Here is a 21,759-nt window from a genome sequence, read left to right as displayed (position 1 = left end):
GGCGGAAAACTAACACTGCACATCACCCTGAACACACCATTCCCACTGTGAAACATGGTGGTGGCAGCATCATGCTGTGGGGATGCTTTTCTTCAGTAGGGACAGGGAAGCTGGTCAGAGTTGATGGGAAGATGGATGGAGCCAAATACAGGGCAATCTTGGAAGAAAACCTGTTAGAGTGCAAAAGACTTGCGACTGGGGCGGAGGTTCACCTTCCAGCAGGACAACGACCCTAAACATACAGCCAGAGCTACGATGGAATGGTTTAGATCAAAGCATATTCATGTGTTAGAATGGCCTAGTCAAAGTCCAGACCTAAATCCAATTGAGAATCTCTGGCAAGACTTGAAAATTGCTGTTCACAGACGCTCTCCATCCAATCTGACTGAGCTTGAGCTATTTTGCAAAGAAGAATGGACAAAAATTTCAGTCTCTAGATGTGCAAAGCTGGTAGAGACATACCCCAAAACACTTACAGCTGTAATTGCAGCGAAAAGTGGTTCTACAAAGTATTGACTCAGCGGGGCTGAATACTTTTGCACACCACACTTTTCAGTTTTTTTATTTGTAAAAAAATTTGAAAACCATGTATCATTTTCCTTCCACTTCACAATTATGCACCACTTTGTGTTGGTCCATCACATAAAATCCCAATAAAATACATTTACGTTTGTGGTTGTAACGGGACAAAATGTGGAAAAGTTCAAGGGGTATGAAAACTTTTGCAAGCCACTGTATGGCAGGACCAGAATGCCCTTGATAAAGGTTAAACTATTTACTTCGGTCAGAAATTCAGAGTAATATTTTAAAAAGGTGAGAAACAAGGAAACACTGATGTGGAAAAGGATCTGGGTACACATGTTACAGAAGCGAAAACATTCTGCTGAAGCACGCATTTAAGAAGGCAAACAATATGAGGGCCTTCGTTACATTTGGTTTTGGGCACAGGAGCAAGGGTGCCTTAATATGGAGCCTTGATTTAATTATACAGGGCCTTTGAGAGACTACATGCATTTAGAACTCCTTATTCAAGACATTTTATAATTCCTATGATGGATATGAAAGGGAGGATCACCAGAATGATTCCTGGAGTGGCAGCATTATGACATTAGGGGAGATTAGCCTATATTACTGATTAGAATAATTTCTCTATGGGTTGACAGACCAAATGCAGGGAGAATGTTTCCCCTAAGCCAGGGGACCTGAACAAGGGATCAGAGTCTCAGCTACAGGTATGATATTTAGGAAAGATACAAGGAGAAATGTCTTCACTCACTGCAAACCTGTGCCATTCTCTACTACAGAGAAAAGTGGAGGTCAAGTTAATGAATTATATTTAAGGAGAAAGTAGATAGATTTTTAGATATAAAAGGCGCCAAGAAATATGGTAAGAAATCAGAAATATGGTGTTGAGATGGAAAATCACCCATGCATGCATTGAATAGTGGCGCAGACTTGAAGAGCCAAATACCCACATCTCCTATCTTAGATGTCTATATCTTTAAACTGCATGGTAATTAAATTCACAAAAGTGCCCATGAAGATCTAACTGGTCACATAGCATGTTGTTCAACATTACTTGGAAAGATGTGATATTTCCTGCCTCAAGCACAAGATGAAAATATGCTTCTGAACATGCTTCAACAAAATACATACTTTACCACTCACTATTTTGGAATCTATTGATTATGAGCTTTCCCGTAGATTTTCTTATGACATCGACACCAAACCCTCGGAGAAAACCCCCTTTTGAGCAGTTTACCTGGGATTTTCACAGATCTTTGTGATAATTAGCAGAAATTCAACCAGAGTACGTTAAAATAGGGAAAATTCTGAATATGTAGAAAATTCTACTGTGCAAACAATTGTGAAAGCAAATATTTTTCAGAGAAAACTCAAATCAAGTTCATTTTAGCCCATCACACACTCACATCCTATTATTCTTGCTGATGCACAGGACCACCAAGCCAGAGCAGCATAGCAAAGAGTCAGTGAAAACTATCCCTCAGGCTATCCACTGTTTATTTGAGCAATAAAAATATCAAATCTAAGGAAAATTCACAGCAAAATATATATTTGGCTGAAACGTTTTGGTAGTTTTATGTGGAATTACCAATATTTACCCTCAGTTTCAGTATGGAACTTGCATAAATATTACAAGTCTTGAGTTCAGCCAGGAACCTCCTGACTGCACTCCAGCACAAGAGTGTGAGTTTTTACTATTTACATGTGTTTTCTCAAACGCTTACTTAAAGAAAATGTTTATTTAAATGCGCTGGGTAATAGGTTATTCACGTTTAAAAGTTTGATTTTTTTTTAAATTCAGGGGGACAGGCAACATCTCTGGAGAGAAGGAATGGGTGACGTTTCGGTTCGAGACCCCCCCTAGGATAGACACTCCTACACCGAGGAAAATTCACCTGATCTACACCCCTCGTGATTTTGGCTCTGTAAAGGTCACCACTCAGCATCCTATGCTGCAGGGGGGGAAAAGTCACGGATGTTCCTTACTCAATTCCTCAAGTACTGTTAACATGCGAATCTTTTTTGAGGGTCTGGATCCAAATCGAACACCCATTGGTTCTCTCCAAAGATGCTGCCTGTCCCGCTGAATTACTCGAGCATTTTGTGTCTATCTTCGGTTTAAACCAGCATCTGCAGTTCTTTCCTACACATCAAGTTTGTTCAGTTTGCCTTTTGGGGGAAGGTCAGTGAAGGTGTGTGGCCTGTGCGGCCGCTTGTTCTTCCACCACTACCAACGCAACGTCTCCCCGGGGAGAGGCGGGGCGCGCGCTCGCCGCGGCCTCCCAACCAAAGATCCTACCGTTGGTCGCGCGAGTACGCGCCCGCGTCCGGCGGAGGTCACGTGGTTCCGCGAACGGTCCAATGGGCGCGCGCCGCTCCGATTCAAATCGCCTCGTGGCGTTGGAAGAGGCGACGGTTGCTCGGAGCCGCGCCGCGCTGTCGCCGCTTCACTTGTGCAGCTCACACCCTGCCGGAAAACATGTCCAGCAAACAGATCTATTACTCCGACAAGTATTACGACGATCAGTACGAGTACAGGTAAACAGTTGTGCCACTTGAAGTTGCGAGCAGTAGTTTCGAAATGCTGCTCTTGCAGTGAACAGACCGCCCTGGAACGCACGGCGATGCTTGTTTTGACTGAACGCTGACGTTCATGGATTTGCTTCTTTCCAATGATCATGCGACTTGATTCGTGAGTAGAGTTTGCGAGCAACACTATGTTGCCGCCTCACGGTGGTTAACGTTGGGGTCCGCGGTGCGGGACGGACGAGTTGTTTACAGCCCCCGCGACCCGCTTGCTCGCCGCGCGTGACGTCAGGCCGGGGGGGAGGGGCGGCTTCAACCGGCTGGAAGCGGAGCCGCCGCCATCTCACTTCCCATCCCACCCCGGCGCTGCTACCCCTACCCCTACCCCCACCCTCCTAGCTGCATCCCGTCCCTGTTACTCCCTCTCCCCCAGCTGGGCCCGCAGTCCGCCGCCATTTCCATCCCGGAGCTGCCACTCTTCCGCCCCCCCCCCCCCCTCCTAGCTGCGCTCGCAGTCCGCCGCCATCCCATCCAGGAAGATAAGATAAGACACGAAATGTTGGAGTAACTCAGCGAGACGGGCAGTATCTCTGGATAGAAGGCATAGGTGACATTTGGGATCGAGACCTTTCTCCAGAGATGTTGCCTGTCCCGCTGAGTTACTCCAACATTTCGTGTCTTCGGTGTAAACCAGCATCTGCAGTTTGTTCCTACACATCGTTCCATACCCGGCGCTATTCTGTTAACGGACCACACTGCCCTGATTTCCTGCCTTAACATGCTGGCTTATAATAACCTAGCTGTCCGGTGAAGCAGGAGAAAAGAATCCTATGGGGCTAAACACAAGGCCTACCAGGAGGAAAGATGATCACATGGCGACTGGTGTCGGTTATCCCTCGTCTCAGGCTGTCATTAGTGGTTTTTAAATTTTGTGTGAATCTTTCTTGTTGTGATGAGTTTTGAATTGTTATGTGGTAACTGAGCAGGATGAATATTTTTCAAGGTAGTTCCTCGGATTCTTAGAATTTCTGAATTATTCAACCCCAAAGTAAATTCTGAGAAAATGCTGTTTCTACATTAGGAATCAATCTGACACATGAAATTATTTGCGTTTTCCCCACGTGCTGCACCTTTATTTCTATTCGGCTCCTACAACCGATACGTTTTCATATATATGCAAACAGTCCCTTCGGCCCAAGATGTCCGTGCTGACCTGCATATACTTGAGGGTTGTATTTGCTCACAATCCCTGTAAACCATTTATATCCATCTATGTGTCAAAATGTCCTTTAAAATTTGTAATTGTACCGGCCACCTCCGTTCCCTCTTTCAGGTTGATCCATATACGCACCACTCTGGAAAATTATGCATCTTGGGTCCTTTTGAAATACATGTCCTCTAGTTTTAGGGGATGGGTAGGCATTCCCCCTACACTGAGAAAAATCCACTGATCTACTGGGATAAATCCACTGATTATACGTCTCGAATCACCCCTCAGCCTCCTGGAATAAAGTCAACTCTATAAATCAATTCCTCCAGTCTTGGTAACACGTGAATCTTTTTTTTGTATCAGTTTTGGCTGAATGACATCCTATAAGCTGGGAAACCAGAACTATTCATAATATTCGATTTTCCAGCATCTGCAGTTCCTTCTTAAACATTATTCATAATATTCCCAGTTGTGGTCTCAGCAAAGACTTGTACAGTTATGTTATAGCCCAACTCTAATGCCATGACTGATGAAGGCAACAAGTGTGCCAACTATCTTTCACCACCCTGTCTACCCGTGTTGTCACTTTTAAGAACTATGCATCTGCATCAATGGATACACGAGATAGACAATAGGTGCAGGAGTAGACCATTTGGCCCTTCGAGCCAGCACCGCCATTCAATGTGATCATGACTGATCATCCCCAATCAGTACCCCGTTCCTGCCTTCTCCCGATATCCCCTGACTCCACTATTTTTAAGAGCCCTATCTAGCTCGCTCTTGAAAGCATCCAGAGAACCTGCCTCCACTGCCCTCTGAGGCAGAGAATTCCACAGACTCGCCACTCTGTGATAAAAAGTGTTTCCTCGTCTCCGTTCTAAATGGCTTACTCTTTATTTTTAAACTGTGGCCCCTGGTTCTGGACTCCCCCAACATCGGGAACATGTTTCCTGCCTCAAGTGCGTCCAAGCCCTTAACAATCTTATATGTTTCAATGAGATCCCCTCTCCTTCTAAACTCCAGAGTGTACAAGCCCAGCTGCTCCATTCTCCCAGCATATGACAGTCCCACCATCCCGGGAATTAACTACGCTGCATTCCCTCAATAGCAAGAATGTCCTTCCTCAAATTAGGGGACCAAAACTGCACACAATACCCCAGGTGTGGTCTCACAAGGGCTCTGTACAACTACAGAAGGACCTCTTTGCTCCTATATTCAATTCCTCGTTATAAAGGCCAACATGCCATTCGCTTCACTGCCTGCTGTACCTGCATGCTTACTTTCATAGACTGATGTACAAGGACCCCCAGATCCCGTTGTACTTCCCCGTTTCCCAACTTGACGCCATTTAAATAATAATAATAATAATACATTTTATTTGTATAGCGCTTTTCAAGGACTCAAAGTCGCTTTACATGGTGAGTCAAGAACAAAACAAAATAGAGCAGTAAGACAGAGATGTAAAGGGGAGGGGGACATGGGACTAAGGGTATGCAGAGGTGAAGAGATGGGTCTTGAGGCGGGACTGTAAGATGGTGAGGGACTCAGAAGTTCAGATCAATTGTGGGAGGGAGTTCCAGAGCCTGGGAGCTGCCCTGGAGAAGGCTCTGTCTCCAAAAGTGCAGAGGTTGGATTTCAGAATGGAGAGGAGACCGGCTGAAATGGATCTGAGGGACGGTGAGGGTTGGTAGGGGGAGAGGAGGTCAGTGAGGTAAGGGGGGGGGAGGGGCAAGTGGTTGAGCGCTTTGTAGGTGAGGACCAGGAATTTGTGGATGATCCGATGGGAAATGGGAAGCTAGTGAAGTTCTTTGAGGACTGGGGTGATGTGCCAGGATTTGGTGTGGGTAATGAGTCGGGCAGCTGCATTCTGGACTAGTTGGAGTCAGTTGGTTGCTGGAATTAATGCCAAAGAGAAGAGAGTTACAGTAGTCCAGTCGGGAGGAGATGAAGGCATGGATGAGTCTTTCAGTGTGAGAGAGGATCTGATTTTGGCAATGTTGCGGAGGTGAAAAAATGATGTTTTGACAACATGGCGGATGTGAGGCTCAAGGGAGAGGGTTGAGTCAAAGATCACGCCAAGGTTGCGGGCCTGAGGAGATGGGGAGACAGTCAATAGTGAGAGTGGGGTTGTTAATTTTGGTAAGTGTTGATTTGGAGCCAATGAGGAGAAATTCTGTTTTGTTACTGTTTAATTTAAGGAAGTTGAGTTGCATCCAAGATTTGATGGCTGACAGGCAGGAGTTGATATGGGAGAGAGGGGGGTGGTAGGGGGACTTGGTGCTGAGATAGATCCGGGTGTCATCAGCATAGCAATGGAAGTCCAGTTTGAAGTGACGGAGTATATGACCAAGGGGGAGGATGTAGATGATGAAGAGGAGAGGACCGAGAACAGAGTCTTGGGGAATGTCTTGAGTGACAGTGGCTGTAGCAGAGATGTGGTTATGGAGAGAGATGAAGTGGGATTGGTTGGAAAGGTAGGAACGGAGCCAGCGGAGTGCAGAACCTTCAATGCCAAAGTCTTTAAGTCTGGTAAGCAGGATGTTATGGTTCATGGTATTGAAGGCCGCACTCGGGTCGAAGGAGGATGAGGATGTTGAGGGAACCAGTGTCAGCAGAGGTGAGGAGGTCGTTGAGGACAGTTTCTGTGCTATGGAGGGGGCGAAATCCAGATTGGAGGGGTTCGAATAGGTTATACGCAAGGAGGTGGGAATTAAGTTGTGACGCGACGATACGCTCCATGGTTTTTGAAAGAAAGGGGAGGTCTGAGATTGGGCGGTAGTTAATGAGAGAGGAGGGATCAAGACCAGGTTTCTTTAAGATTGGTGTGACAGCAGCAGTTTTGAAAGCAGAGGGGATAATTCCTTGGGACAATGAGGAGTTGAAGAGATTAATGAGGTAGGGGCAGAGAACAGGGAGGCAGGACTTCAGCAGGGGAGTGGGGAGAGGGTCGAGGGAGCAGGTAGTGGGTTTGGAAGAGCTAATAAGTTTGGAGATTTCAGTAGGGGTGACCAGGTCAAACTGTGTGGAGGAGGGGTAAGGAGGTCAGTGGAGATGTTGAAAGGAGGGGCCTTGGTAGGTGGTGTAGTAGATGCTGGGGAGTCGGGTACAGGGGATAAAGATTGATAGATGGTGCTGATTTTGTCAGCGAAAAAGTGGAGGAATGAGTTGCAGAGATCCGGAGTAGAGGTAGGGAGAGTGTTGGCTCGAGGCATGAGGAGGTTGCCCACTGTGGAGAAGAGGGTTCTGTGGTTAAGGCAGGGGTCGGTGACTATGGAGGAGAGGTAGGCAGATTTTGCAGCACTGATGGCATCTTTGTAGGCAGTGAGGTGGAGTTTGTAAGCTTCATGGTGGACTGTGAGAGATGATTTCTTTGTGAGTCGTTCAAGTCGACGACCAGTCTGTTTCAGCTTACGAAGTGCAGGTGTGTATCAAGGTGAAGATGTGTTAAAAGTTACGGTTCTTGTTTTGAGGGGGGCCAGAGTGTTAAGGGAGGTAGACAAGGTGGAGTTGAGATGGTTTGTGAGATCATCAGGTGAGATGTGAGTTGAGTCCAGGGGGAGAGTGGTGGAGAGCAGGTCAGAGAGATGGTGGGGATCGATGGATTTTAGATTACGGAAGGTGATTTCTCGGAGGAAGCGGGGGCGAGGTGTCGGAGAAGGGATGGTGAACCGTATAAGCTTATGATCAGAGAGGGGGAAGAGGCATGGATGGAGGTTGAGTACCGGTTGATATTAGCAACACTGTCATCCAAATTGTTAATATAGATGACATAATAGTAGTTCCAGGATTGATTGCTGCAGCATACTGGTGATCACAAGCCTTCAATCGGAATAACAACCTGCCATACCCCAATCTGACTCCTTTCATCAAACCGTTTCAATTTAATTGGGAATCTCACCTTGGATCTCATCTAATGTCGCCTACCACGTGGGACCTTGTCAAATACTTTGCTAAAGTATAGACAACATCTACCGCTCTGTCCTCATTGTCTGTCACCTCTTTAAAAAGAACACTATCAAATTTGTAACACGTGATTTCCCAAGCATAAATCCATGCTGTCTATCCTTAATCTGTCCATGGCATTCCAAACACTGGTAGATTCAATCCCTCAAAATACCCTTAAGTAACTTTTCCAGTACCGATGTTAATCTTGTTGCTTTGTAGTTCCCTGGTTTGTACATTTTGCTTTTGTATTTCATTATTGTGGGTATTTATTTTTATTTTTCTATGAGATAATATTAAATTGTAGTTTTTGCTGCATATCAGAAACTTGTCTCTGGTGGGTAGTACTAACATATTATGTTAACTCTCCAGTGTATTCTGTGCCTCTGAATCGCAGAGGAGCCATGGAATTGGCACCCTTGGATTTGCTAATGGTGCTCTTGAATTGGATTAGCTAATGGATCATTTTGTATTTGGTGGGACAAGCCTAGAGGCATTGATTGGGCGGAACGTGTTTCTTGACGCTTGAAATGCTACAGCATAGAAATCAGTACGCCAAATGCTGGAAACTAGAATGATATAGATAGGCCATTTATGGCTGGCATTGGCAGTGTGTCAAAGACCTGTTTCTGTGCTACCACAAATCCATAGATGTACTTAAAACCAAAAATTCTTCAAGACTTCTCTGTGTCCATCCACCTTTTTTGTTAGTGCAAATTCAAAATACTAGAAACTGAATGTTACTTTGTTTAATAAATATCATTGCACAAGTATAATGGACGACATTGCTTGATAATTTAGATGGCCTCCTGCGGTGAAATTAGTAGCTATGTTCTCATTGAGACAATGTTGTCTGATTACTATGCAACAAAGGGGTAAATGAACTTCCGCACCTCCATCCAGGGACCTCAGCAGACCTTCCAGGTGAGACAGAGGTTCACATATATTTCTTGTCCCTTTATCCCCTCCCATGCCTACATCCATGAACATCAGCAGTCCTTCCAGGTAAAGCAGAGGTTCACTTGCACCGTTTAACTTCATTTCCTGTATTCAGTGTTCCCAATGTGACCTACAATACATCAGCGAGATCAAACATAAGGCAACCGTTTTGCCAAACACCTGCTCAGTCTATCAAGGCCTACTGGCTCAATCATTGCTACCAGTTATAACTCTTCTTCCCACTCCCGCACTGGCCTTTCAATCCAGCACTGCCTTCATTGTCAAAGTGAGGTCGTCTGCAAACTGGAGGAACAGCACCTCATATTCTGCTTGAGTAGCTTGCATCCCAATGGCATCCCTGTACCAACCTATTATCTGCCAGGCTTTCTCCTACCCACTCTCTTCTAGCTTTCCCCCACCCCACAATCAGTCTGAAGAAGGGTTCCGACCCAAAATAACTATCTATGCTCCAGAGATGCTGTCTGACCCACTGAGTTACTCCAGCACTTTGTCTTTTTCTTTTATAAAGCAGCATGTGCGATTCCTTGTTTCTGAATGTGGATTATGTGCAGGCAGAAGCAGGGACGGAAAACCCGGGGGGGGGCAGAGGGGACATCCTCCTCCCCCCCCCCCCCCCCCCCCCCCCTCAAGTTTTTGTCATTTGTATTTTAAAATCTCCATTTTCCACGAGACAGTGGAGGTGGGACTGCTGATCGAGGGCGCCGATTGGACGAGAGAGACGTCGGTCTGCAGGCAATGGGGGCGGGACATGATGATTCAGCGCGATGATTGGAGGAGGGAGACATGGTACAGACCTGCGCCTCATCCGCAGCCAGGATCGACCCCGGCCGGGTCTCCGGTGCTGTCCCTTCCCCACCCGAGTGCCCCCCCCCCCCCCACGGCTGGCCATAAAGGTCGGGAGTCAGACGCGAGCTGTACCCCCAGGCTCGCAGCCAGTGCAGAGATGCAGCGCTAAACCCAGCTCAACTCTGCCTGCCCCGCCAAGTTAACCTGCCTGGGCTTGCGGGAAATATGGCCAGCGCGGAGAAGCAGCGCTAGTATCCCGCCAGTCCAGTCATGGCTGTAGTTAACCCAGCGAGACAGGCATAGTTGAGCTGCATTTAGCGCTGGTTTGAGGCTCCGAAGCCTCGCGTATATGTGTATGAGTGCACATGCGCGCGCGGCCGCCAAAAAATGGTGTGTCCCCTCCATGTTTTGATAGCGAGTTCCGTGCCTGGGCAGAAGAGATTAGTTTAATTTGGCATCGTATTTGGAAGGGCCTGTTCAGGTGCAGTCCTGATTAAAGATTTAAGAGGGGTTGGGGTTAATAATAGCTTGTTAATGGATATTCATTCAGGATACGGGTACAGCAAGTAACTGGGTCAGCGAATAGAATGTTGAGGGTTGTTTTGGTTGGGGAATTGAATACAAAGGTAGAGGTATTAAGCTTCACTCGCACAGGATATTAGTGAAACAACGTATGGAACATTGCGTGGAGTTTTCACTTTCATATTAAAAACTGGTTGTTAGTGCATCTGATATGGTTTCATACAGGTTTACAAGACAAATACTTGGAATAGATAGGTTGTCTTTGAGGAAAACATTGATATATACCCAATTAGAAGAATGTGAGGTGATTTGATTGACACATCGGATCCTGGCAGAGTGGATATACTTTTGTTGCAGAATTTTGAATTAGAGGTCACTTATTTAAAACCAATGGGGTTCCCAATTATGATGTATGAGGTGCAAATGTTTTCCTCTGGGAGTTAAGTCTCTGAAATTCTCAGATTTGAATATTTTTAAACTATTGATAGATATATTAATGAGAAAGGGGGGTAAAGGGCTGCTGTGGATGGGCCAGAGGTTGCAATCAAATTAAACATGAACTCAATGTGGAGCCGTCTCAAGCAGGAACCAAAAAAAAATTGTTGGAAGAATTCAGCAGGTCAGGCTACAAGGGGCGGTTATTGTTTCAGATTGAGACCTTGCATTGGGAACCAAGTTGTTTACTCTTCCACCTAATTTACGGTGTCCGTCTATCATTGGTATACAAGTCACTGCAGATGGTGGTATATACTGAAGATAGACACAAAATGCCAGAGTAACTCAGCGGGGAACTGCTGAAACAGAATTGATTGCATCTTAGTGGTTGTGCATTGGTAAATTGCAACCAACTGATACGAGCAATATTTTGACAGCATGAATGCCCCCCTCGCCTGCAAATCTATGTGTTGACATCATTATAGAACATTTTGATATAAATATAATACACATTTAAAGATCTAAGTCTAATGTGAGTTTTAATATCAAAATATAAAACTTATTTTAGTTATGTAAAGTACAATTCTCATTTTTGTGATAGAAGGTGGACTATTCCAGTGGAATATTGGTCAGAGATACGATGTTAGGCCACTGTTTGGGATAGTCTTTCTGTCTCAAGCCTGAATATTTTTGAGGAAGTTGTATTGTATTGTATATTGTATATCTTTATTGTCATTTCCTGAGTATTCACATACCCAGAGGAAACAAAAAAACGTTGCTCAACCAGTGTCCATTCAGTGTGCATTAAAAATAAATAGAAATAAAAAATACATGTATCATGAACAAATTTAACACTCTACTAAACATTCAACAGGCGTTCCGATCGGCAGCGGCACAACAGTGGCTCTGCTGCAGTGTGTCCAGGTTGGGGGTTTGTGCGCGATACTTGGCAGGGGGCAAAGTCCATTTAGCAGTCTTATAGCCTGTGGGAAGAAGCTGAGGAGCATCCTGCTGGTTTTGCAGCTAATGCTCCTGTACCTCTTCCCAGATGGCAGGATGGAGAAAATGTCATGCGATGGGTGGTAGGGGTCTTTGATGATGGAGATGGCTGCTGATACATCTCTTCCTGTATATGTCCAGCAGGGAGGGGAGTGGAGCACCAAGTTATTGCTGAAATTGTTATTAGGGCTATTTATTATGTAACATGTTATTTGCTATCAAATGATTTTCATTTAATCTTTGTTGGATATTATATAATCCATCATGCATATTTTGTCTATTTTCATTTACTTGAATGTTTAACTATAACTAATACTTGCTTGATTTTTTTATTCATCCACAGGCATGTTATGTTGCCCAAAGAACTTGCAAAGAAAGTACCAAAGACTCATCTTATGTCTGAGGATGAATGGCGGAAGCTAGGTGTCCAGCAATCTCTAGGCTGGGTACATTACATGATGCATGAACCAGGTATTATTGCCCATTAAGCAATAAAACATGGGGGGGGGGGGGGGGGGGGGAGGTGAAGTGAAGGCACCCAAAAATGTCCTATTCTCATCTGGCAGAAGATGCCTGCAACGACTGGCAAATCCATCCCATCCAGCCTGCCAGTCTCTCAAATACTAATTTGTGTGCACAGTGTGTCTATAAATTGGGTATTCAATATCCAGGTTGGACCTGTCATTGCCCTATGTGATTTATGTTTATGTTCCTGAGTTTCCTGATGTTTTTCAATAGTTATATTATTTTTTTTACATAACAAAAAGACAGACTTTGTTAAGTCTTGCGGATACTGCAGAAGTTACAGATGCCTTATAGACACTAGGTGCAGGAATAGGCCATTTGGCCCTTCAAGCCAGCACTGCCATTCACTGCCAACCACATTCAGTACCTCGTTCCTGCCGTCTCACCATATCCCCTGACTCCGCTATCTTTAGGAGCTCTATCGAAGCATCCAGAGAATTGGCCTCCACTGCCTTCTGAGGCAGCGAATTCCACAGATTCACAACTCTGGGTGAAAAGGATTTTCCTCATCTCCGATCTAAATGGCCTACCCCTTATCCTTAAACTGTGGCCCCTGGTTCTGGACTCCCCCAACATCGGGAACATGTTTCCTGCCTCTAGCGTGCCCAATCCCTTAATAATCCTATATGTTTCAATAAGATTCCCTCTCATCCTTCCAAATTCCAGATTATACAAACCCAGCCACTCCATTCTATTCACATATGACAGTCCCGCCACCCCGGAAATTAACCTCGTGAACCTATGCTGCACTCCCTGAATAGCAATAATGTCCTTCCTCAAATTTAGAGACCACAACTGCACACAATACACCAGGCGTGGTCTCACTAGGGTCCTGTACAACTGCAGAAGGACCTCTTTGCTCTTACACACACGTCTTGTTATGAAGGCCAACATGCCATTAGCTTTCTTCACTGCCTGCTGTACCTGCATGCTTACTTTCCGTGAGGGATTAACAAGGACCCCCAGGTCTCTTTGTGCTTCCCCTTTTCCCAACTTGACACCATTTGGATAATAATCTGCATTCCTGTTTTTGCCACCAAAGTGGATAACCTCACATTTATGACTTTAAATGATTTGAAAATAACTTGATTGACTGGTTTTGACTGGTCAACAAATGTTTCCAAAGGTATTTGAAGGTATTCAAGATTACTCCATGTCAAACTAAATACGTTGGTCAATAATGCTACTCTAAGATGCATCAAGTATTTTTCTAATGTAATTTAATAACATTATTCCTGAGTGAATAATAAGCTATAAATGTTGGATTTGAATGAAACAAATGCATCATTGGGATATAAAACACGCAATTTATATTGGGTACAGAATGTTCTGTACAGAAAGTAACAATTTCCCTTAAATTCCTATTCTCTTATAGAGCTGATCCTTTAATGTTATGTCCTACACTAAACAACTATGGAAATAGGTACAAATTATCACATTTTTTTATTTCTAGAACCTCACATTCTACTGTTCAGAAGACCTCTTTCAAAGGACCAGGAAAAATAAATCTTCATTTCTGGAAATTTCTGGGACTTTTTGTAAATATTGTAGTATTCAGTGAATACATTAAAATTGTACAAATTCATTCAAATCTGTGTAAGGGCTGTATTCTAAACAGCAATAGAGCTCGTTGTGGTACAGTGGGTTTAGACCGCTGTGAGATGTATTTAAAAAAGTACTGTGAGTCAAAATGATGTTGGTTCCACTCTAAGAAATTATAGTGCCTTCTGTTTACTTTTTTTTCTGTAAACTTCTCTTTGTCTACGTTTTCTTTGAATGCATACAGTTGTGAATAAAAAGAGAAATCCAGTATGCATTTGGTTTAAGTTGCATTTATTTGAGGGAAAATTGAGTATCTGGGACAAATGCAGAGCAAGATTTTGAATTTGATTGTCCAAATAACAGGCTGATTTGCAAGGATCTTTTGAAGTACCCTTTTCTGTGTTGGAAATGTTGATGTAGTCTCCATGGACCTAGATGTTATTTCTCATTAAGTAAAACCATCCGTAATTTGTTGAGCAGTGCTTCAAATGCCGATGTTCCCAGATCAAGGGTGATTTGCTGTCCCTTGTCACAGATATAGGGTCAGACATTAAAGTATGCCTCCCATTTTGTCCAACCGATAAGAACCTATGTGGTTAGCTACTTGTTATTGAGACATTTGTAGAAAATATCACTATCAAATCAGCTATAAGCCAACGTCATAAAATGACAAATCTCAGGAGCAGAATGATTGGCTGGGATTACATTTACATGGATGCTTTCCATTAAATTTCTATATTTTAAAGTAGTTCTGAGTATTACAGCTTTATTCCGATTTTATAATTCTACTAGACCAAGTGCAGCCGTTGGGTCTGTTTCCCCAACGGCGTTTGCGGGGGGGGCTGCGGCATCAAACTCGCATTAACCACCCCCAAACACACAGGTGGGGGGGAGGGGGGGTGAGAGGGGAGAGGAGGAGGAGGAAACGGGACAGATTTGGGAGGTAAAGGAGAGCGGGGTAGGGGGTGAGAGAGGGGGATGGGGAGAGAGATGTGGGGGATGATGGGGAAGTAGGGGAGGAGGAGGGGGGAGGGGTGGGGGAGGGAGAGAGGGGAGAGGGGGAGAGGTGGAAGAGGGGGGAGGAGAGGAGGAGAGGGGTAGGGGGAGTGATGGAAGAGGGACTGAGGGGTAGGAGGAAGGCGGTGGGTAGAGAGAGGGAAGGGGGTGGCGTAGAGAGGGAAGGGGGGTGGGGGAGAGAGGGATGGGTGGGAGAGGGAGAGGGGTGAGGAGAGGGAAACATAGAAATTAAGTGCAGGAGTAGGCCATTCGGCCCTTCGAGCCTGCAACACCATTCAATATGATCATGGCTGATCATCCAACTCAGTATCCTGTACCTGCCTTCTCTCCATACCCCTTGATCCCTTTAGCCACAAGGGCCACATCTAACTCCCTCTTAAATATAGCCAATGAACTGGCCTCAACTACCTTCTGTGGCAGAGAATTCCAGAGATTCACCACTGTGTGAAAAATGTTTTTCTCATCTCTGTCCTAAAGGATTTCCCCCTTATCGTTAAACTGTGACCCCTTGTTCTGGACTTCCCCAACATCTGGAACAATCACACAATGGAACGTTCACATGGGACTGGGGCTGTTGCTGCTTCTATGCGTGAGAAGCCAGTTTATTTTTGAAATATGGGGGGGGGGGAGAAGGATTTGATTAAAAACGTGTACTGAAACACAACGAAATGTAATGAGGAGCGGATACTTAGAAAAAAAAGTGAAATCTACCGAAATGGAAAAGATGTCGGCGATTCTGCGTCTGGTTTCGGAGTTGCAGGGACTCAAAGGAAGAGAGGCGGCCGGCAGCCGTCCATGTAAATAGATCCATTCCGATTGGACATCTGCGAGTATTGGGCCTTGTGACATCGCACAATGGAAACGAATCAAAAGGAAGAAAGGCAGCCGGACGGATGGACGGATGGACGGCAGGGCGGCAGCCACAGACTTTTATATAATAACTAGACCAAGTGCAGACCCGTTGGGTCTGTTTCCCGAACAGCGTTTGCGGGGGGCATCAAACTCACATTAACCACCACCCCAAAAAACACACAGGTGGGGGGGGGGGGGGTGAGAAGAGGAGGGAGGAGGAAAACGGGGACAGATTTGGGAGGTAAAGGAGAGCGGGGTAGGGGGTGGAGAGGGGGTGGGGGAGAGAGATGTGGGGGAGGATGGGGAAGTAGGGGAGGGGTGGGAGAGAGAGGGGAAAGAGTGGGGAGAGGGGGAGGGGGAGAGGTGGAGAGAGTGGAGAGGGAGGGAGGAGAGGGGTAGGGGGAGTGATGGAAGAGGGACTGAGGGGTAGGAGGCAGGGGGTGGGTAGAGAGAGGGAAGGGGGTGGGGGAGAGAGGGATGGGTGGGAGAGGGAGAGGGGTGAGGAGAGGGAAACAGAAATTAAGTGCAGGAGTAGGCCATTCGGCCCTTCGAGCCTGCACCACCATTCAATATGATCATGGCTGATCATCCAACTCAGTATCCTGTACCTGCCTTCTCTCCATACCCCCTGATCCCTTTAGCCACAAGGGCCACATCTAACTCCCTCTTAAATATAGCCAATGAACTGGCCTCAACTACCTTCTGTGGCAGAGAATTCACAGAGATTCGCACTGTGTGAAAAAATGTTTTTTTTTCTCATCTCTGTCCTAAAGGATTTCCCCCTTATCTTTAAACTGTGACCCCTTGTTCTGGACTTCCCCAACATCTGGAACAATCACACAATGGAACGTTCACATGGGACTGGGGCTGTTGCTGCTTCTATGCGTGAGAAGCCAGTTTATTTTTGAAATATTGGGGGGGGGAGAAGGATTTGATTAAAAACGTGTACTGAAACACAACGAAATGTAATGAGGAGCGGATACTTAGAAAGAAAAGTGAAATCTACCGAAATGGAAAAGATGTCGCCGATTCTGCGTCTGGTTTCGGAGTTGCAGGGACTCAAAGGAAGAAAGGCGGCCGGCAGCCGTCCATGTAAATAGATCCATTCCGATTGGACATCTGCGAGTATTGGGCATTGTGACATCACACACTGGAAACGAATCAAAAGGAAGAAAGGCAGCCGGACGGATGGACGGCAGGCGGCAGCCACAGACTTTTATATAATAACTAGACCAAGTGCAGACCCGTTGGGTCTGTTTCCCCAACGGCGTTTGCGGGGGAGGGGGGGGCTGCGGCATCAAACTCACATTAACCACCCCCCAAACACACAGGTGGAGGAAGGGGGGGTGAGAAGAGGAGAGGGAGGGGAGAGGAGGAGGAGGAAACGGGACAGATTTGGGAGGGAAAGGAGAGCGGGGTAGGGGGGGGTGAGAGAGGGGGATGGGGAGAGAGATGAGGGGGAGGAGGGAGGGAGGGGTGGGGGGGGAGAGAGGGGAAATAGTAGTGGGGGGGGGGAGAGTGGAGGGGGGAAGGGGGAGAGGTGGAAGAGTGGGGAGGGAGGAGGAGAGGGGTAGGGGAAGTGATGGAAGAGGGTCAGAGGGGTAGGTGGAAGGTAGCAGGAGGAGTGAGGGAAGGGGGTGGCGTAGAGAGAGAAGGGGGGTGGGGGAGAGGGATGGGTGGGAGAGGGAAACATAGAAATTAAGTGCAGGAGTAGGCCATTCGGCCCTTCGAGCCTGCACCACCATTCAATATGATCATGGCTGATCATCCAACTCGGTATCCTGTACCTGCCTTCTCTCCATCCCCCCTGATCTATTTACCCACAAGGGCCACTTCAAACTCACTCTTAAATACAGCCAATGAACTGGCCTCAACTACCTTCTGTGGCAGAGAGTTTCACAGATTCACCACTCTCTGTGTGAAAAATGTTTTTCTCATCTCTGTCCTAAAGGATTTCCCCCTTATCTTTAAACTGTGACCCCTTGTTCTGGACTTCCCCAACATCGGGAACAATCTTCCTGCATCTAGCCTGTCCAACCCCTTAAGAATTTTGTAAGTTTCTATAAGATCCCCCCTCAATCATCTAAATTCTAGCGAGTACAAGTCGAGTCTATCCAGTCTTTCTTCATATGAAAGTCCTGACATCCCAGGAATCAGTCTGGCGAACCTTCTCTGTACTCCCTCTATGGCAACAATGTCTTTGAGCATTGGGCATTGTGACATCACACGATGGAACGTTCACCAGGTGCTGGGGCTCCTGCAAAGGCATATGTAAATGAATCTATTCCGATTGCACATATGTGAACATTGGGCATTGTGACATCACACAATGGAACGTTCACCAGGGGCTGGGGCTGATTCTATGGGTGAGATGCCAGTTTTTTTTTAAATATTGGGGGGGGGGAGAAGGATTTGATTAAAAATGTGTACATAAACACGACGAAATGTAATCAGGAGTTTCTATAAGATCCTCCCTCAACCTTCTAAAATCTAGTGAGTACAAGCCGAGTCTATCCAGTCTTTCTTCATAAGAAAGTCCTGATATCCCAGGAATCAGTCTGGTGAACCTTTTCTGTACTCCCTCTATGGCAACAATACCTTTGGGCATTGGGCATTGTGACATCACACAATGGAACGTTCACCAGGTGCTTGTGCTCCTGCAAAGGCATATGTAAATGAATCCATTCCGATTGGACATCTGCGAGCATTGTGCATTGTGACATCACACGATGGAACGAATCAAAGGGCAGAAAGGCAGCCGGACGGACGGACGGCAGCCACAGACGATAGATAGATAGATAGATAGATAGATAGATTATTCTATTACTGCTGGAGATTTGGTGAATTCTGCTGGAAATGGAAGTTGAAAAGTCATCTCTGGCTTAGTGCATACAAAAATAAGAATAGAGCTGAAATACTCAATCTCATGTCCTAATGAGCAGCATTTGCATTTCTGTCCATTTGTTCCAGGATTAGTTCACACCGTCCTACTGCAGAAAAGATTTAAAGTTTGAGTTGGAAGAGTATGACATTCAATAGTTATACCATGGGAGACACGCCATTATATCTAGAGATGACTAAAGTCAAATACCGACACTTCATGACTTGCATGATAGGCAACTCGTATAAACCTGCATTTGTCTTTCGGTAGCAGTGCATTGCTGCCGTCATATGCGGCCATTTCCTCCAGCTAGTCGGGTGATTCTTCTGTAGGTGTCTACTTTTAAGCTTCTGGAAACCCGATTATAAAACTTAAATTCTTGCAACTTTGAATGTTTCACATAGGTGAACATCTCTACTATGGGGAAAAATATGTTTGGCACAATCTTTTAGAGAAATAATTTTATTTTTACCAGGTTGCCCATTGCATTCAGTCATATCCGTCGCATTTTTATGATGAACAACACTAAAATATCACTGATTTAAGAATATAAAATCAATTTGTTGCAATTTCAAATTATAGGGTACCTTCCTTAAATAAACTGCCAAGAATTTTTTTTCAGTCTAACGCATTGATTTTATACCTTCGTAACAGTTTACTGCCGAAAAAAAGTGGTGATTTTCAACAAGAATAATGACTGTCACATAACTTTTCACCAACTTCCTCTAAAACAATATTAACTTCAGATGAATAGGCAGAAGCATACTGTTCATTTTTCAATTACAATTGATAATTATGGTCATTATTTTACACATGAGCATAAAATACTCGCGTGACAGATATCACTACATGATGGTCCGGGGAGGGACATCAAACATCGGGGGGGAAAATTAAAAAATAACACTTTATTCATCTAGGGTTTAATCTTTATTTATCAGGATTATGTTTATTAACAATATAGAAAGAGAAGAAATGGGATAGAATTACGGATTTTCAATATATACGGCATCGAAAAGTAGTGGGACACCAAAGTAGACAGTTACTGAAGAATCACCCAGTCAGCTGTTCTTCTGAATGTTCCCATCAATACTGCGTCGAATAGTAAGTTTACGCGTGCACAGTAGCACTTGCGTTTTCAACTTGCGTAGCATCTGACTTGTGCAGCGGCTCATAGTTCTTGCGTAGGTCGGTGCGTCTGTAAATGTGACGAGGACAGGTGCATAATATTATGGTACCAACTACTGATTCCACAGCTCCATATAAGTACTGGGGCTTTTGCTTGCCTTTTATGATATAGGATAAGATGATGTTCCCATGTGTCTGCTCCTCATCTGCAACCTACTTTATAGGCTATTCTAATACACAAATTCTTACACAATTGGGTTAAAATCCTGGATCCTCCAAAGTATAACGTAATGGAAGTATTTTCATCCAAGCAAAGCAGTAAGAAAATGAGAGCAGGAGGTTGCCATTTGACCCTTTGAGCCTGCTCTTCAATGTGATCAAAGTAGAACCACAAGAAAAATAGATCTAGAAGTATGTATTGCCTTTAAATGTAATTATCAACTTGGCCACTGTAAAGGAGTGATGTCTAACACACTGTGACCTTTACTGAGTCCTTTATTATAGCACATGGCACACACGTCCCAGCACTGACTGCATCTAGTCTTCAGGCATGCTGGAACCAACAGGGAGGAACAAAGGGAGGATCTCACAGTTATACTGATATGGGTAGGCGTGGTTAGTGGTATTGAGGTAGCTACGTTATAGGTTGCATGCTTAAACCATCTACATCCTTCCCCTTAGGAAATTAAGAAATCAAAGATACAACAGTAGCAGGGAGATTATACAAAACCTGCAAATCTAAACGAAATCACCGTAACGGTCAGGTGGTCTGACAACCCGACCCGAGCGGGTGCGCATGGCACCCTCACCCTCCCCACCAGAAAGAAGAGGAGGAGGAGCAGGAACAGCTGGAATGGAGAACGCAGGCGGAGACGCAGCCTGGAATGCGGAAGGGGAGCCGACCGGCACAGGAGAGCCCGGGGAAGGGGACTGTGCAGGAGAGATCGGAGCAGGCGGAGAGAGAGAAGCACGGGAAGGGGAGGATCGGACAGGGGTTGAGGAACCCAGAGGATGGTGAGGGGGTCGCGGCGAGGCAGATGGGGGCATGCGAGTGGAGGGGTAGTTAGTGGGAGCAGGCTCGAAACGCAACCGAGGAGCATGCGGGGCCACAGGGGATGGCTTAGGCTCGTTGACAGCCAGCAGGTGCTGGCGGCTGCGGCGATAGATAGTCCCTTCAAAATCCACCAAGTAGGACCGTGGCGAATTGTCCACCCCGACCACAGTTGCGAGTCGGGAGAAACCGGTGGAAGTCTGCAAGCGAACGACCTGGCCAGGCAGCAGATGTGAGAGGGGGTGGCAGGACTTGTCGTAGGAGCGGCGCTGAACTTCATGCCGTTGAGCAGTCCGTTCCTGGACAGCAGCAGGCTGAAGGACCTTTGGCACCAAGGATTATTGAGCGATCGGCATTGGGGGGCGAAGAACTCGTGACATCAGACGTTGAGCAGGGGATCTCATGGTATTGTCCCTGGAAATGTTACGGAGGTTTAACAAGCCCTGGTAGAAATCACTGTTGGAGAGACGAGACTGTTCGAGCAAGGTCTTGGCGCTGCGGACAGCACGCTCGGCCAGGCCATTGCTCTGCGGGTATTCTGGGCTGCTGGTGAAATGAGTGAAGTTCCACTTCACGGCAAAAGCCTTGAACTCAGTGCTGGTGAACTGACGGCCGTTGTCGGTCTGCAAACGGACCGGGGACCCAAAGGTGGCGAAGTGTCGGCGCAACTTGTTGATGACCATCTCAGACGTGATGGCAGGGAGAATGTCCACTTCGAACCAGTTCGAGTAGGAATCAACCAACACTAGGTATTGCTTACCACGCCAATCAAAAATGTCTGCGGCCAGCGATGACCAGGGCATGTCAGGGGCCGGCTGTTGTAGAAGCGGCTGGCGCTGCTGGTGAGGGGCAAGGGAGTTG

At 45.9% G+C, this 21,759-nt stretch overlaps 1 protein-coding gene across 1 annotated transcript; it reads left to right on the top strand.

Annotated features, from left to right (window-relative positions):
• The first annotated feature begins 2,885 nt into the window (after positions 1-2,885).
• Positions 2,886-14,244, top strand: LOC129695697 (cyclin-dependent kinases regulatory subunit 2). The gene is made up of 3 exons (XM_055632883.1): positions 2,886-3,063; positions 12,249-12,376; positions 13,884-14,244. The coding sequence occupies exons 1-3, from the start codon at positions 3,005-3,007 to the stop codon at positions 13,934-13,936; spliced, it is 240 nt and encodes a 79-aa protein (XP_055488858.1). The 5' UTR covers positions 2,886-3,004; the 3' UTR covers positions 13,937-14,244.
• Positions 14,245-21,759: the final 7,515 nt, after the last annotated feature.

This window comes from Leucoraja erinacea, chromosome 3 (genome assembly GCF_028641065.1).
Source record: "Leucoraja erinacea ecotype New England chromosome 3, Leri_hhj_1, whole genome shotgun sequence".
Taxonomy (NCBI): domain Eukaryota; kingdom Metazoa; phylum Chordata; class Chondrichthyes; order Rajiformes; family Rajidae; genus Leucoraja; species Leucoraja erinaceus.
The sequence above is the reverse complement of the archived record's forward strand: the minus strand, read 5'-3'. Positions and strand labels throughout refer to the sequence as shown.

Coding starts and splice junctions, on each gene's coding strand:
- LOC129695697 (XM_055632883.1), top strand. CDS start 3,005: ATGTCCAGCAAACAGATCTATTACTCCGACAAGTATTACGACGATCAG. Junction 3,064..12,248: donor GACGATCAGTACGAGTACAG/GTAAACAGTTGT, acceptor ATTCATCCACAG/GCATGTTATGTTGCCCAAAG. Junction 12,377..13,883: donor TTACATGATGCATGAACCAG/GTATTATTGCCC, acceptor TTTTATTTCTAG/AACCTCACATTCTACTGTTC.